General features: G+C 49.0%; 1 protein-coding gene across 1 annotated transcript in view; it reads right to left on the bottom strand.

Moving 5' to 3' along the window:
* The window catches only part of ARHGAP6 (Rho GTPase activating protein 6), a 517936-nt gene extending 507287 nt beyond the window's left edge, over positions 1–10649 (bottom strand). Inside the window, exon 1 of the mRNA XM_075539194.1 lies at positions 10065–10649. Coding sequence (XP_075395309.1) covers positions 10065–10649 — 585 coding nt within the window. The remainder of the gene's footprint in view (positions 1–10064) is intronic.
* Positions 10650–18211: the final 7562 nt, after the last annotated feature.

Here is an 18211-nt window from a genome sequence, read left to right on the forward strand (position 1 = left end):
TCCACCACAACAGAATTATCTGGGACTCGACTTCCAGATAATCTACAGTCACTGAAATTTCGATGACATGCAATTCAACTCTGAAATGCAAGGGGTTGTCATGAGTCAGAATTGACTTGATGGCAGTGGGTTTTTAAGGACGAATTAGCCGTCCTTAGAGGAGGACATTATGCCTGGTAAAGTAGCTGGGCAGTGACAAAGAGGAAAATTTTCAACACGATATATTGACCCAGTGAGGCCTCGATAGGCTCAAACATAAGAACGAAGGTGAGGACATCCCAGGACTGGGCAGTATCTCATTCCGTTGTACAGAGCATCCCTATAAGCCAGAACCAAGTCGATGGCACCTAACGACAAGGAGTCCCTGGTTGGTGCAAATGGGAAACATACTTAGCTGCTAACCCAAAGTTTGGAAGTGTGAGCCCAAAGGCCTGAAAACCTACTTCTGAAAAAAATCAGCCATTGAAAAGTATGGAATACAGTTCAACCCAGAAACCTATGGGATCACTGTAAATCAGGACGGACTGGATGACCGGGGGTTAACTTTGGGCTTTTGTTTACCATAACCAGTGGCTTTGAAGGAGCTGTCAGGCCAGTTTAGGTCTGCTAACTGCAAGTTCAGTGGATCCAACCCACCAGCCCTTCTGTGGGAGAAAGATGAAGGTCGCAGAGACTGTATGTAGGGTCAATGTAAGGCAGAATCTACTCAATGATGGAGGGGAGGTGGGTTTGAATGGCTCAGAGAGGCCTCAGAGCACTAGGGCAAGATGGCATGGCCCAAAGGACCATCTCTGGGGCCTTAGAGAACTTGGAGAATTCCCCAAGTCACTGACAAGATGCTGAAATGAGACACGCATTCCCTAGACTGGCCTGACTGGCATGAGACAAACAGACGGGGAATCCCACGACAGAAACATGAGCTCTCATTTCTCCAAATCCTGATTGGCTCATGCTATCTGGGTGCCATAGTCACAGCCTATGAATTTGGAAGGGGCATTTGGGGGAGCCCTATATGTCAAGATTTCACAGGTAGACATGGGATCAGGTGATAAAAAGCAGAAGCTGGTTCTGCTTTCTAAATGTCCAAAAAGGAAGCTGGAGCTAGAGGCCCCCCGGGTTCCCTTGTGGGTCAAACAGTGTTCTATTTAATCCTACAATCCCCCAATGCTCACGGAAGCTCAGCTCCGAGGCATCCGAGGGCACACTGCTCTCTCATTCACTATTCTCTAAATTCAAAGGAACTTCAGCAAAAGGAACAAGTCTCCAAAGTGCTACCGCCTGATGACACTGAGCTGATTGCAGGCATCATTCCTTGTCAAAGGCCCTCTGTCAATGTCACATTTGAATCCACTCCTTCTGTGACATGGGTGAGTCTTTATTTTAATCACCATCTTCTCCTCGGCCTGTATTTTAAATTTTAATTCGTTCCCCTCTTTATATACTTACCATTCAATTCTGTCCTACAGAGAGATCTGTAGACACCTCATTATCCCGCCCCTACCCCCGCCCTCCATCCTCTCTATCTTTTGCAAATGCATGTTCTTCCACTGAAAGCCTTGGTGACATGTATCAGCAAAGGCAGATGAAGCTGAAATCACAAACAGGAAGGAAAATGGCCTGGGAAGCACAAAGTAGGATTCCATTTCTTGGAGAAAGAAGCACAATGTCGGCTACAACAGAGTTTTAGACCAGAGATTTATGTGTTCTGGGGCCTGCCCTGGCCCTGTGCATTGTGGGACATTTGGCACATCCCTGACTTCATACCCAAGACGCTAGCAGCAACCCAGTGTGACAACAACAAATGCTTCCCGATGTTGCCTGGGCACCAGAGGTCATGTGTTGGGCTAGATTTCTAGAACACAAGGACGAGCATGAGGCCAGCTTTCAAGTCGTTCAACCATGCAAGAAAACAGAGTGCTGAAATAAAGAAGTGGGAAATACTGAAAGCTTAATCTTGGTGTAGTGGTGACTGCAATCTTCAGAAGGAAGATGACTAGACTTTCTACTCACAAAGAACATTAGTCTCAGAAACTCACTGCCTTGTCCTATAAGGTTGCTATGAATCGGCATGAACAAGGTGGGGTGTGTATTTTTTTCATTGTTGACCCATGCTTCTGAATTACTTAGTGTTGCCTTCACAGAACTAGTACAAAGGAGTGACGTTTACACACAGAATTGTATTATCTAGCCGCTCAGAAGGGGAGAAGCCCAAGTTCAGGGCGCCAGCTCCAGGGAGGGGCTTTCTTTGTCCCCTCTGGAGGAAGGTCCTCTGCTCGCTTGCTCAATCTGATTTTTTATTTCTCAAAAGAGATTACCTTTCAAAGTCACCCTACACCAAAACTGCCTCATAAGTCACATGCATTGGGCATGTTGTCAGGAGAGAACAGTCCCTGGAAGTATACATCATGGTTGGTAAGGTTCAGGGGCAGCCAAAAAAACAATGAGGCAGACCCTCTGACAGGGATTGATGCAGAGGCTGTAACGATGGGCTCAAATATAACCTCAAATGTAAAGAGGCTGCTGGACCCAAGGGTGTTCCCTTCTGTTGTGTCAGAAGTCAATAGCACCTAACACCAACACCACCATAAAAATTCATTCTCTGATGAGGTCATAGCCACAGGTAGCAAGGTCAGGATTTACAACACAGTTTCTGAGGCAGCGCAGATTAATCTATAATGGATGCCAACTCCCACTTGTTCCCAGGGTGCTAGGCTTGGTTTGCCATGCCCACCTCCTCTGAGCATGCGCAGTTGTCATGGCATCCTCTTCCAACCCATCTTCGGATCATGTTTCACCCTGATATTCCAGCTTGTCAATTTTCCCAGGTGTCAGGAGCCCTGTTGATATAGTGGTTACGTGTTTGGGCGGCGGGGGGTGGTGTGGTGGGGGGATGCGGATAACTGCAAGGTCAGAGGTTCTAAACCACCAGCTGCTTCATGGGAAAAAGACGAAGCTTTCTACTCCCTTAAAGAAGCAGTCTCAGAAACCCACAGGAGCAGCTCTACTCTGTCCTTTGAGGTCAGTATGAGTCCGAACTGACTTGATGGCCGTGCATTTGGTTTTGATTTTTAGTCTGCCTATAGCAGGGTTCCTCCACCTTGGCACTTTTGACATTTGGGCGGGATCTTTCTTTGTGGTCGGAACCCTCCTATCTATGGGAAGGTGTTTAGCTGCCTCTTGGCCTCTGCCCACTAGATGTTAGTAGTACCTCCTGTGATAAGTATATTAATGTCCTCCCAAAGACATCCATAGGGATCCTTGGTAGCAGAGTGGGATACCCACTGAGCTGCTAACCCCGCCATCAGAAGTTTGAACCCCCAGGCAATCCCTGAGAGAATGACTGTAACGAGTTACAGTCTCTGAAACCCCAAGGACCAATTCGAATCTGCCTTACAGGGTTGCTATGCATCATAATTGACTTGACGGCAGTGAGTTTTGAATAAAGATGTCCATGTCCCTATCCCTAAAACCTGTGGGCATGTTAAGTCACATGGCAAAGGATATACAGGTTGCAGCTGGAACAAGGTTGCCAATTTGATGACCTTGAGATGGGGCCCTTTCCTGGGCTATCTGGGTGGGTCCAATGTCATCACCAGACAGTAAGAGAGGAGAAGAGAAGTTACTAGCAAAAAGAGTCAGAGACACACAACATTGTTGGCTTTGAGGATGGAGAAAGGAGGCCTCTGACCCAAGTAGGGGACCAGATCCTCCCCTGGAGGCCCCAGAGGGAACCGATCTTGCCAATATCTCGGTGTTACCCAGGGAGACCCATACTGAACCTTTGACCTCTGGAACAGGTGTGTGTTATTCGAAGCCACTGAGCTGGTGGGAATTTGTTAGAATGGCAGCAATAAGAGATGAAGACACCCTCAGAGCACCATTGTGACAAGCCCAAATACCTTCATATGTATCTCTAGGTCTCCGACAAAGTTTCCAATGGTTGAAACCATGGCCCCACCGTCTTGCCCACCCCCCGCAGGAGAGCACAACCAGGAGGCTCCCTGCTCCTCGCTGGCCGCACCTCTGTGCATGCAGAAGCCCTCCACTGCTCTCTGCAGACGGGAGGCTAGAGAATCCGCCGTCATTCTGAGCTTCCCCCAGAATTACCCCTCAGAAGTATGTCGAGTGTCTGATTTCACTGTTGGTGTGAGATGTTGCCATGGTGTCAAGTTGATTTTGACTCCCAGCCACTCCGTGTGACCAAGTGGAGCCAACTGCCCCATAGGGGTTTTGCGGCTACAATCTTTACAGGAACAGATTTCCAGCTCATGCTTCGGCCAAGCTGATGGATGGGTTCCAATAGTCCACCTTTCTGATCGCGACTGAACACCGAACCCCGGTGGAGAACCACCGTTCCTTCTGGATTCATTCAAACTCACAGCTATTGAGTCAATTCTGACTCACAGCCACCCCCACAGCGCAGGAAAGAACTGCTCCTGCGAGATTCCAAGGATGTAACTCTTTACAGGAGTCAAAAGCCTCATCTTTCTCTGATGGAGCAGCTGGTGGTTTCAAACTGTTGACCTTTTGTGGTTAGAGGCCGAGTTCATTACTCACTACGCCATCAGGGCTCCCTCGGGTCTTATTAGACAGCTGCCTAAAAAATCATGTGGTCACTTTGTGTATTCAGCTGGAGGCTTCCTGAACTAACACCCAGCATGGCCAACACCCTCACTAAGGAATCACCTCCCCTCATTTCCTCCTAGGTGTCAGTCACCCTGGAAGATCCAGTTCTAATGTCACCTGCACAGTAACGCCCACCATAGCTCTCCTACAGCCCCACGAGTCTCCCTTCCCGCTGGTCCCTCATGGTGCTGAGCTCTTGCTCTGCCTTGTGCCTCAGCTCCCTAACTAGACTGTGAGCTGCGTGACGACTGAGCCCAGACAGTCGCCTCTTTGCCTGCCTGGGCCTACAGACATGCTGATGCTCAAGAAATGCTTGTGGTGCCCAGGCATCGAAGTCCTAGATAATTGGAGAGCCTTTCACTTATGCCTGACGGAAGCTGGGAGATGCTTGGTCAGCTACCAGGGCACAATGCCAGCTGTAAACCAGGAGAGTTAGAAGCACTCAGCTGAGAGTAAAAAACTCTGGTGGCACAATGGGTTACGGATTGGGCTGCCAACAGCCAGGTCAGCAGTCCTTAAGACAGAATTCCCTTATCTGTGACTCAAGTTAGGGGAAGAGCTCAGCGGCTAAGAACAGAGGTCCAGTGACATGTACCTATGTCATCACCTGCACCACTGATCCCCTGGCCTTGTGCCCTGTTCTACTCAGGAGACTGTCTACCCAGTATGCCCAGGGACCAATGGTGCTCACTGATTCACCATTGGAGTTGGAGTTGGAGCTGACTCTGTCTGATCCCTCCTGGGGACAGGTGGTAAACTAGCCATTGCTGGGCTTTGAGTGAGCAGAAGTAATTGAGCCACCAAATTTATGAGCATCTGGAGCGTGGGAGCCATTGACTACCAGGTTCATTTCAAACCAGATGATCAGCTGAAAGATTGAGCTGACAGTGGTGTGATCTGCCATGGGCTTTGCCCGACACGTTGCTCTCAGTCTTCCCTGGCTGCAGTGGGAGAGAAGAGGAGAAGCCGAACTGATCCTGAGGAAGGAGCCACTAGGGAGGACACAAGAGGGAGCAGGAGGGTTTGGGATTCAGACAACGGTCCCAGGGAAGCTTCTTGTTGGCTTGAATGCTCACAGGGAATGACTATCATCCAGGGTGACTGGCCAGTGTCTTCAGAGATCTTTGGTTATTGTGCACGTGGGGAAAGGGGTGATACTGGCATCTAGTGGAGGGAGGCCAGGAGGGATGCTGCTCACCAGCTGACAAAGCTGAGACCTGCCTCGGTGGCTTAGCATTCACAGAGAATGCTAAGCCAGGGTACCGAGGAAACAGGCCAGAACCAAGTCTTTATGAACTCAAATCTCCCTGCTCCCCACACCACAAGGACCTCTAAGTAGCCCTGCTAGGTGCTCACCGCTAGCTTCTGGACATTATTAATAAAGATTTTCTTGGTACAAAGAACCCAGCTTGTTTACAAGGGAAAAGGACAAGCAATAACCAATCGGCTGCATCTCTCTTGCTGTGGAGAGAGTTTCAGGGGGACCGAGCCATTGAAAGGTAAGGCCCAGAGCCTGGTAACAGGAAAACCACACTTTTCAGGCTGCCTCTTCAGCTGGGTCCCAGCGAGGGGCTGAACTCTCATGTGAGTGCGGAAGGTGGAAGTAAGGGAGAAATTCTGCTTCTAGCAACAGTCGCTGGCAGTGGCCAGGGATCCAGCAGCCCCAGCAGGGAGGATAACCTGGCGGGCTTTCACTTCTGGATCCTTTGCTCCCTTCTGCTCCCCAAAGCCCAGGTTGCTCACAGCGCACATTCCCGCTCACCCATCACCCTGCTTTCCCTCTGAAGCTCCTCCAGACCTCTCCACACCCTTGCAGCACATTCCTTGCATTGCGTGCTTCATTCTTTGGGGAAAAAGGAAGACAGATAAAAACAGGTGAGGCCACCAGGGTCACTACTAGACAAAGACAGCCTTAGACCCACGCCCTAAGGTCCCGTCCAATCACTGCACACCTGCCTCACACACACAGGTACACTTTAAGAGAACGTGACGTGCTTTTTGCTAGATGGCTTATGGACTTCACCTGGCCCCCTGCAAAGAACTTGTAAAAGGCATGGTAGATGACATGGGTGCAGGCTGCCCCAAACCTGGGAGGAGTCCACTGCTATTGGTGCAGCTGAGAGACTGATCCACCGACCATGCGAAATTCATCGAGATGAAGATGATATTTACCCAGTTGGGATCGTCTATCGGTGATGGCCTTTCGGTCATAACAGCAATGAAGATTTCTATAGATTCGAACCGAAGTGCATCCAGTTGCATAAGAAAGGCAGGGGATTGCAATAAGAAGCACAGTGACCGGCACCGGCAAGCACTTGGCTGCCTATACATGTCTTCCTTGCTCTCAAAGCCAGCAGATTCACTGGATACTGCATGCGGCTGGAACAGTCCCGATCCAGGCTCTGCTGGAGAACCGGGGGTTAAGCATTGGGCTGTGAGAGCTGAGAGGTCAGTGGTGCGACCCCTCCAGCTGCTTCTCGTCACGCTGTGTCCATGAAGATGACAGCCTTGGAAAGCAGAGGAAGCTCCACCCTGACCTGAGTATAGGGCCGCTCGGAGTCGCCATCCACTTGATGACAGTGGATTGGATTGGGTTGGTTTGGGTCATGCTGCGTTCTGTGGTTCGGGCAGACCTTCTGGCTCTCGGCCTCGACTTGTCTTTCTACAGTCTATCCCCTCAGCTCCCTGCCCCAGACGCCCCCTGCAGCAGCAATCACTTTGACACAATAGCTAACATTTCATTATTCTGAGAGCTAAAACTTCTGCTAAAAATTGTGGACATTGTCTGATCGGTTAACAGAGCCCAGGATGGTCCTGGGTGCTCTTTTCAGTGGTATTCTTGGTTGGGCTGCCCTTGGCCTAAATCTCATGCCATTACAAAGCATTTCACTGCATTTCGATAACATGAGACGGCCCTTTAGGGCATTTAATTAGCACGATAGGATCTCCCATACCTTATAGAAACAGATCTAGGAGCATCCGATAGAGCTGGTGGACCGGAAGGAATAGATGTTCATTTTCAGAACAACTACTGTGTACTTGCAACAAGTATATGGCTTCCCTAAACCCACCAGAGTTTCCCATCAGCTCTGTTCTCCGTAATTCTGAACCAGCGAGGCCACATTTGAAAGGTACCAGATTGCTTCCTCTGAGCGCTCCATTGATTACACAGCCCAATGACAAAAATGTCTTTGCTCAGGGTCTTGGTGTTTAGGCCTGCTCCCTGGGTGTTTACTTGGTATGCTGATTCAGAAAATTGCATTGGATGGATCACGTCAGCTCTAGTTTCTTAGATACCATGTTCCATTATATTTGTAGCTATTATGTCATATTCACTTATCAATTTATCATCCTAGTTTTAAATATGAGAAATCAGACCCACCAATTACAGGCTCAGATACAAAAGGTAAGATATAAATGAAAAAGAATTAGGTATCAAGGTAAGCTATTTATGGGTCCACGGTGGCTAGTTAGCTACGCATTGAGCTGCCAATCATAAGGTCAGAGGTTAGAGACCACCAGTCACTCTAAATCCTTTAAACTCAAAGGGGGTAGTTCTTCTCTTTCCTATAGGGGCACTATGAGTTAGAATCGATCAGATGATGGTGCGATTTTCGGTGTGGGAGGCTGTGCAATATATACAGAGACTACAAGTTGGATACTGCAAAGTCAGAACACAGCTTGAACAGAGTGGAAAAATGAGAGAAAATTGAAAAAGCGCAGATATGGAAGATGTGTATACCACTGAGCATGTCAAAAATCTAAGACTTCTTAACAACTTTCATATATTTTGAAAATCTAAATTTTCCTTTCTCAAATTAAGCCATAAACATTTCAGAACACATTTTAATATTTAGAAGTCAATGGATAATTCATAGTAAATGTTTCAGAGGAGAGGTTGAATCCAGGCTGCTTGAAAAGACGAATTCTAACTTTTAAGAGTCTCAGGGCACAGGGGGAGAAATGGTGCCATGTTCTAACCAGACGGGAACATTTTCATTTTCATAAAGGAATAGGAGTCCTAACAGACTCATTTGGGGTTTCAGAACCTTTGAATCTCTATGGCATGTGCCAAACTCACTACCACAGTCTGTCGGTTCTGACTCATAGTGACCGTATAGGGCAGAGTGTTTTAAAGTGGTGAATCTTTATAGGGGTAGAGAACTAGTGCGCTCCAACAGCTGACCTCGTGTTTCTCAGTCAAACACGTAACACCACTTTGTCATCAGGGCTCGTTATTGATGGTACAGTAACTCGCATGTCTGACCCCCTTTGCAGATGACCAATTGGAGTCACCCGTTATTCAGCTCCTACTGAATGTGAAATGATACTTGGGGAAAATTCCCAGTTCATGTAATTCTCACTGTTCAAGTAGATCTTTGGCTCAAAGGACTGCATGTGAAGTATGACTTGATCTAAAGATGTAGGGCAACACAAACTGCTTTAAACCAAGCCCAGGTGCACTGCCTCTCTCGGGCTCGCTAACACTCTATGAAACTGTCCTGAATTTGTATTGGGGAGCAGAGTCAAGAGCAGTACATGGCATATGGTCTGTAACTCAAAAGCGAGACCTGAGAGGGAGAAACTGTTGCCACGTGTGGAATCGGCAGGTCAAATACACCCAGAAAAAGGTCTCACAGTTGAGACACCAAACTGTTGACCAGTGTTAGTGGTTTCTGTTTCTCATGGGAGACTATTTCATTATTTATGGGTGGAATTTCGGGAAAACTACCTCATTCGTGGCCCTAAAGAAGTTCCCCTGGCTACCTCTTGTCCTCTGATTGAGCCTCTGTCTTAGGAAAGGAAGAGATCAATATTAGAAAATTCTAGTAGCTATCCCCCTCTGCCACACGCGCACACATAGACACACACACACACACACACACACACACACTCCACCACACCCTCCCCAATTGTGACCCTGCGCTCTCTGTCAAACAACCAGTCCACATGCATGGTTCCTCTGAGACTGGTTCTCAACCTATGGGTCGCGACCCCTTTGGGGGGGGGGGTCGAACGACTTTTTCACAGGGGTAACCTGATTCGTCACAGTGGCAAAATGACAGTGATGAAGGAGCAATGAAAATAATGTTATGGTTGGGGGGTCACCACCACATGAGGAACTGGATTACAGGGTCACAGCATGAGGAAGGTGGAGACCACAGCTTCTGAGTCTTCCCCTGGAACAGAAGCGGATTTTTGAGTTCTGAAACACGAAACTCTTCTTCCAACCCCCATCGCTGCTTGCTAGAGAAGCCAAAAAGTCCTCTAAGACACACACGCAGGTGGCCACGCAGGACGGCCCATTTCCCCCGGCATCACCGGACATGCCCAGGCGCGACAAGCACAGCGCGAAGTCCCTCTTTGGACCCAGGCTCTGCCAACTGCAAAAAGAATGATGCCAAGCCCAGTGGCTCTGGCCGCACGCGGGTCCCTACCTGAGACTTCCACACGACATAGGAGGGACCGCGGCTGCTGGGTGGAGGCTGGAACTTTTTCTGCTGGAGCCACCTTCGGGGAGAAGTGAAGAGGCCATTGGGGCCGCCCGCTGAGGAGCAGAGGATGCTCGCCGCGCTGCGACCACTGCCCTGGCCAGCCAGCAAGGAAGGTGCGTCCCAGGCAAGGCTCTTCTTGAGGCCGCCTCGGCCCAGGGGGACCTCATAGTCAAAGTGGAAGCTGCCCAGAGGCGACTTCTCCTGCGGGGTGCTGGGCGTGGAGAAGGATGAGCAGAGGGGCTTGGGGGACGGCAGCCTGGGGGCCCGGAGGGGCGCGCCTCGGGTCGAGGACAGGGAGCGGGACCCTGTGCCCTCGGCCGTCGGGGGGCCCAGGCGGCCCCCTGCGGCCCCCCGCGACCCAGACTCATCGGCTCCCGCCTCGGCCCCATGTCCGCCAATCAGAGCCGGGTCCAGGCTGCGGGTCTGGCGCAGTTTCCTCTTGGAGGGGCCCTTGGCAGCGGCCGCGCCGCTCGAGGCGGCGGGCGAGGAGCAGGAGAAGACGCTGTGCAGCAGGCTCTGCGCGGACATCGCGGCGGCAGCCGGGGCTGCCTGCGGGCGGGCAGGCGGGCGGGCAGGAGAAGGCAGAGCTGGCTCACGCGCCCCCGGCGCAAGCGGAGGGCCCCAGTGGGCTTGGGCAACGGAGCTCCATCACCAGCCTTCTAGGAGAGGGGCCCCGGGACTGTCGCCGCGAGCACCTTCTCAGGAGCTCGAGTCCAGCCGCGGGAGGAAGAGGAGGAGGAGGTCAGGCGCTCCCTGGGCTCCCAGCGAGCCCCGCCAGCGCCACTCCCCCTTCGCAGCCCAGGCCGGAGAAGCGGGACGTAGCTCGCTCTCTCCCTCGCTGGCTCCGAGAGCCTCGAAGTCTCCAGCAGGCTCCTCCTCGCCTCCGGAGCACAGTCCCGAGGGCTGGGGAGGAGACCGCCTGGGCGTGCGCCCGGGGCGCGCCCGCCGGACTCCCGCGCGGCCACCCGGAGGCTTCAGGCGTCGGAGCCGGGACTCCAGGGACCCTCGGGGCGCCTCGCCAGGTGCTGGGTGCCCTGTGCCGCGCGGCTGGTTCCTCGGTGCGCTTTGCTCACCGTTCCGACTGAAGAGGCAAATGGGGGTTCTCCAAGCTCCAGGTTCCTGCAGGGTCCTGGTTCGATCTCAGTCGGGGTCCCGCGCGCACTATGCTCAGGGCCTTCCAACGGCTGGGTGGCGATGAGGGGAGAAATCCTCAGCTGCACTCTGCGCTGTTGGCAAAGTGGGGAGCTCAGGCTCGTCCGCCAATGCCGGGTGCCCGAGTCTTTCCGGAGATTGTGACTTGATATTTGCAGCCCAGCCTTGGGCCCAGGGCGGGCGCGGGGATGTCTCCGCACTCTCTTGCCAGAGGCAGCAAGAAGCGGGTGGCCGGACGGGTAGGGCCGGAGGAGAGCCTGGGCTGGGCCAGGGCGGAGCGAGGAGCAGGAGAAAACCCAAAGAGGAGGAGTTTTCTAGGCGCCAAACCTGAGAGCCACGGGGAGAAGCTGCTGGCTGCTGATAGCGGGTCTCCAGGGGAGAAAGGCGTGACGACCCAATGTGCGGACCTTCCCCCCCCCCCGCCCCCTGTCTCCCCTCCCCCAGGTCCGAGGGTCTGGTGGCCAGCTCCACTCACGTTTCTAGAAAGGAAGGGAGGTGTCAGATTGCACCCCACCCACTGGTGTCGGATGGGCAGCCCAGGATGATCGCCCTGAAGTTGGAGTGAAATCTACAGCCCTCTCAGCCCCAGCCTGAGCCCCCCAGTTCCCTGCTGTTTTTGTTTTAAAAGCGGAAGGATGAAAACTCAGTGCCAAAGCTAGGGCTGCTTGAGCGCTGGCTGACCAAGGGGACCTGCTAGGAAGGGCCTTGAGCACTTGTGGAAAAGGAGCCAGAGAAGCGCCTTGGAGATTCCAGCGCCCAAAGCCTTGGGTCTCCAGGTCCGCCTCTGGGCGTTGCACGCTGGGGTTACCTTCCTGGGAAGCCAGAAGACTCCCGGTGATCTCAGTGTTTGCCGCTTGAACGCCGGGAGTTGCTTTTCTCGCTCCAGTCGGAGCCCAGGGATCAGCAAGGGCTTTGGGATGGAACCTCTCAGTTGTGCCATGCATCTACCAGCCGTCGCCGCGGGGGTCCTATGGACTAGACATGGGAAAAGTCCGCCTGTTGTATTGAACTGTGTTTGTGTGTTCTCTTTTTCCATGTCGGGGTGAGGAGAAATTTCTACACTTGCAAACGTAAACTATTCATGACCATTTCTTTTATTGAAAAGAAACCGACTTAGAATGAGTTTATACATACTGGTAGTTGGACACTAGCTTTTGTCTTGTTTAGCATCGGTCAGATTTTGGAACATTACCTTTATTCCCTCACAACTGGACCAGTAGGTAACATCATGATTGACAGAGAAAAGATGAAACGTTGTCAAAGATTTCGTTTTGCTTCGATCTGCCATCCTTGTTCCTGGAAGCAGAGCCTTCAAGAGATCAAATGATGCATTGCATTGGGTAAATCTGCTGCAACAAAACCTCCTGAAGGTGTTGAAAAGCAAGGGTGTTAACGTTGAGGACTAAGGTGTGCCTGTCCCAAGCTGTGGTATTCTCAATCATCTCATATGCATGTGAAGGCTGGGCGTTGAAGACATCAGATTGAAGAAGAATCAAGATGTCTGAATGGTGGTGCTGGAGAAAAATACTGAAAGTACCATGGACTGCCAAAGGAACAAATTCCTGTCTTGGAAGAAGTATAGGCAGTATGCTCTTTAGAGACAGGGATAGCGAGACTTCAGCTCATGTACTTTGGACACGTTGTTGGGAGAGACCGGTTCCTGGAGAAGGACAACATACTTGATAAAGTAGAGGGGCAATGAAAAGACAAAGACCCTCAACAAAATGGATTGACACCCTGGCTTTATCAATGGGTTCAAATACAAGAAATGTGAGGCAGGTGTCGGATCGGGCAGTGTTCTGTTCTGTTGTACAGACTCTTTGGGTCAGAACTGACTCCAAGCCACCTAACAACAGCAGCTTTATGCGCTAGGAAATTCTCAGGGAATAAAATAAGGCCCTTTGGCTTTATAAAAATTGTGACCAATGAGAGCTACCTAGGAGGTGGCACTTCACAAAATGCTGACCAGAAGAATCCGATGCCTCCACAGGGCATTGGAATGGGGATGTCTTAAGGAGCATGGTTTTGTTAAGGCAGAAGGATCAACTGCATCCCTGGCTTTCCTTCCCCTACCTCTGGACTGTAGACCAAATGAGAGGCATCACCCCACACCAGGGCATCTCTCCTCTTTGTTGCCTGTCCAGAACCACTTGGGAATGTTCCATCTAAGCCTAACTTAGCCTCTAGCCACCCAGTTAATTCAACTGACAGGGACTCAATAGGGCAGAGCATACCTGCAGGAGCAGGTGAGTGTGACCAGTGACCTTGTGGTTAGCAGTTAAATGCTTAACCCGCAGCTCCATTAAGGCTCAGTGGCAGCTCATCAGCTGCACTGTTGAGAGGAACAGCAATGCAGGTCAGTGGCTTCCTCAGCTGACTGACTGCACAGCAGTTCCATCTGGGGACTGGTACCTTAGGCTTTGTTCTGTCCTCCAACATATTACGCTAGAAGTACAAGTGCGCAGGGCAGGCCTTGCTTGCCATTTCTTTCATAACAATGCCTTGTCATTTGTCAACTAGTCATGAGAACCTGATGTCTCCCCTATTTATATACTGTTGCATGGAATTGGTTCTGCCTCACTAGAATGGGGCAGGTAGGGTTGATGGTTAGCAAAGGCACACTGCCTCCAGCCACTTAGAATGCAAAGTGCTTGAGCAAATGTAATGTACGAGTCATGGACATTCTAGTTCTCTGCCATGACCATGGGGTTGGAAGTTCAATCTGCCTGCCTGGGTCAGGCTAATGTGAAAGCCCTCCAGGGGCAAAGCCGTACCTTCCCAGTCTGCAGCAGGGCTCTTTGATCAGCTTTCAGGGCCGGAGCCAATGATTTCCAGAGAAGTCATCATCTTGTTTCCAAGCAGTCCTCACCCTCCAGGTGCCTGGAGCTTGCCTCACTGTTGGGAACAGTGAATAAAGTATTTTAAATATTCATCAAGTTAAGGGTTTTTTTTAAGTCAGTGGGAAAGTGGTGTGGTTGTGTGTGTGTGTGTGTGTGTGTGTGTGTGTGTGTAGAATGCAGTGACATTACTAGGGTTGCGGTCACCCCATGCTGTAACTCAGGGCTTTGCACCCCATCCACCTAAGGAACCTCCTCCAGTCCCAGGCCATATAAAATCCTTAGTCATGTTTATTATCAATTTGAGTTAGAAGGTAACATGTGATCAGTACAGGTGTAAATTGCATAAATGGACTATTTCTTAGATGATATAAGTACTAACAACAAAACGGTTTTTGTAAACTCTTTCCACATTGAACTGACTTTTTAGTTACAATATTATTAGTACCTAAGCTGGAAACCTTTAATAAATAGTCCCTTCTTGGTAGCAACGATAAAGGAGGGGAGGGGAAGGGAGAAAGGGGGAATCGATCTCAATGGTTGACACATAGCCATACACCTCTCTCCAGGGGGAAAGAACAACAGAAAACACGGGGAAAGGGAAAGAGTGGTCCATGTAAGATATGTAAATAATAATAATTTATAATCTACCAAGGGCATATGGGGGAAGGAGGGAAGGGGAGAAAATGAGGAGCTGAGACCAAGGGCTCAATAGAAAGTAAATGTCTGCAAATGAATGAAGGCAACATATGTACAAACATGCCTGATGCAATCAATGTAGATTGTAACAAGAGCTGTAAGAGCCCCCAATGAAATGCTCATTTAAAAACATTCTAAAATTTTAAAATGGTCCCTGATTTTAATTTGCTACTTTATTCTTAAAGGTTATCGCTGGAGGTTTACAAATACGAATTACTTCCATACTGCAGCGAAAGCACCAGAAAATTTGACAAAATCAGCAACTCTAAAAATATGAAAAATGCAGCCAACAACAGCACATGCTCATAGACATCTCCCGAGATTGATAGCTTCTTTGTCCTTGAGTAATAACACTAGGCGTCATCAAGTGAGTTCCAACTCACAGCGATGACCCCATGGACAGCAGAATGAAACACGGTGCCATCCTCCCAGGCAGTGTTAGGGCGGAGCCCACTGTGGCAGCCACCGTGTCAACCCATGTCCTTGGGGAGCTTCCTCTTTCTCCCCGACCCTTGTTTACCCAGCATGATGTCCTTTTCCAAGAACTGCTCTTCCCTGATAGCACGCCCAAAGTACGCGAGACAAAGTCTCACCCCACTCCCTTCTAAGGAGCGTTCTAGCTGTACTTCTTCCAAGACAGATTCGTTTGTTCTTTGGCAGTCCATGGGGCTTTCAGCATTCTTTGCCAGCACCATCATTCAGATGCATTCATTCTTCTGAAGGCTTCCTGATTCATTGGCTGATAAGTATGTTCCAAACCTAAATGAGCATAGAGTTTTAGCTTTGTGAGTATATTGACACGTTTGTAAACTGGGCTTATGAAGAATGTTCCTTGTTGTTATAACTAACTTCAGGGAAAATTTTATTCTAAAGGTAGTTTTCTGCTGAAGCACTCCACAAAAATATACACCGTCATTTTGGTGTCACCCTTTCTGATATGTTGCCAGGAGGGGCCAGTCCCTGGAGAAGGACAGGATGCTCAATAAGTAGAGGATTAGTGACCCTCAATGAGATGACAAAGGGGTTGTGACAATGGCCTCAAACAGAGCAGGATGGCAAAGGACTGGGCAGTGTTTTGCAGTGAATCAGAATGGACTCAATGACACCTGACAACAATAACAACCTCTAAGGATGTCCCCAAGTGTGGCCTACCCCTGCATCCCACAGGGAGGTCCATCTGGAACGAGGAACTGTAAAATAATATCTTTGGTTTTTAAAATGGTATTCTAAAAACTCTTTTGGCTGTAAATCTGACTCCTATTTGGTTTATATTATAGTCAACATGACTTATGGCATATTCCTTCCTTCCAGGTGAAGGCAGCCTGTTCTACCCCTGTTGGTTATTTAATCCTTTGGCATCTATAGACACAACTCACGTTGGCCTTTCTGACTACCTGCCACGTGATGCCAAACTCAATTAAGGCAGATCTATGGGTTTCAATGACCAATTTCAAAAAGAATTGGTTTTGTTATACTGATTTCCAAAACCCTGCCTACAATTCATTAGCTGGCTGCAGAAGCAACATAACTGGTGGTCTAGAAAGAAAGGATTTCAAACATAAACACTTTCAGCATCAGGTCTCTGAGACTTTGCTCCTTTCATGGGGCATTTGCTGTACAGAAGAGCTGTTCATATTTGTTTCTCATGTTTTCTTCTCAGAGCTGCATTTTTGGATAGCTTTTATTAAAGGGCAGAACTGGTTGTTTTTGTTTTTGTTTTTTTCACAATCCATTTCCCATTATGTTTACGCTAGAAATCCAGGATAGAAAATCAAATTCAATATATCTATTCCGACTTTCACTGGCACAAGAATATTCAAATGAATTTCCTAGAATCCTTGGTCTGACAGGGAAGTATCATCTTAGAAAACGCATCCATTGTTTTTCTCCTATTCCCCTGAGAAACTGATCTATAAGCATATACATTTTACTAGCAAAGGATATAGTCTGATGCTTAGCTGAAATTTCCCTTTCCTTAACTGTAGCCCTTGGAACTTTTTCATATCTCCAGCCAAAATTCCTCTTTACCCTTGGTGTTTAGACCCCCGAGCTATCTGTAGATAGTTATCATGCCCCTTGGGTCTGACTTCGTGGTTTGGCTACACTATAAAGTTCATATTTTGCTTTAAAAACCATCATCGTGGATGATCTTCTCTGGATTCCCTCCAGTTTGCTGATTTCTGTTCAGTCCAGAGGTCCTATGTTCCAGGTTAGGGCAGCCTAGTTCCCCCTTGTTTGTTATTTGATCCTTTTGCTTATATAGTCCCAAATCACATTGAACTTTCTGATTGACTGCCGTATAATATTTCAAACTTCTATCTGATTGGCTCGCAGCTCTTGCTCAGCATCCCTGGTTTTAGTTTCAGCCTGCCCATGTCTCTCAAGTTTAATGTGGTCCTTCTGATATCATTTCCATGTTCTTAGTGGCATCTGGAGTAAACAGTTCGCAGCATCTCCCTCTCTCATTGAAGTCATGGCTTCTGCCTCAAGCTCTTGAATCATGTAAGGGAGCTGAGGGTCCAGGCGCCACCATTCTTATCTGTATTATCTAGGATTTAATAATGCTAATTACATTAAATAGCCAGATTACGCCAGGCCTAAATTACTTTTCATTGTCAACTAAGAATTTTTGCAGCTGAACTAACAATGTGTCTTTAAATTCATACCCTAGACTCTCCCAGAATGAATATAGTCACTGCTCAGGCGTTTAAGCTGCAATGAGTGGATGTCAGTAGAAATAAACCTAGGGTGTCAAAATAGCTCCATATGGGGGGTGGGGTTCAAAAAAGTTGCTTTCTTATGCACCACCCCAGTATCAAGAAACTGTGAGTATTTCCAGAAGGCAGAAATGTCATCATGTTCATTTTCTGGAAACGATAAGATGCAAAACCTAAGAGTGATTAAGAGCTTGTGTGCTAATCAGTTCTAAGTGCGAAGTCTAAGTTTCAAATTCTGCTCTCGAATTTAATATTATACCTCAAACGATATTGTGAAATGACATTATCCCTGGGGAAGGACATCATGCGCTGCAGAATAGAAGGGAAGAGAAAAAGACTTCAACAAAATCAATTGACATAGTGGCGGCAACAATGGGCTCAAATACCACAGCGATTCTATTCTGTTGTCCGTAGGGTCGCTCCGAGTCGGAAAAGAACTTGACGGCAGCTAACAACACAACATACCGAAAGAGATCATCAGGAGTGGAACATCTTTACAGTAAAGGCATAAACAGCCCAGACCACATCTATGCCCATTGTTAACCTGCATTTAACATTGTTCCCACGATCCAGCTTGGCCCTTTGCTCATCACAGCAGTACCCATATGATAACAACGCGTATTCTTTGAGTTTTTGTGCATGGCAGCCACAAGGCAGAAATCAGGCATGCATGATCCAAATCAAT

This window comes from Tenrec ecaudatus, chromosome X (genome assembly GCF_050624435.1).
Source record: "Tenrec ecaudatus isolate mTenEca1 chromosome X, mTenEca1.hap1, whole genome shotgun sequence".
Taxonomy (NCBI): Eukaryota; Metazoa; Chordata; class Mammalia; order Afrosoricida; family Tenrecidae; genus Tenrec; species Tenrec ecaudatus.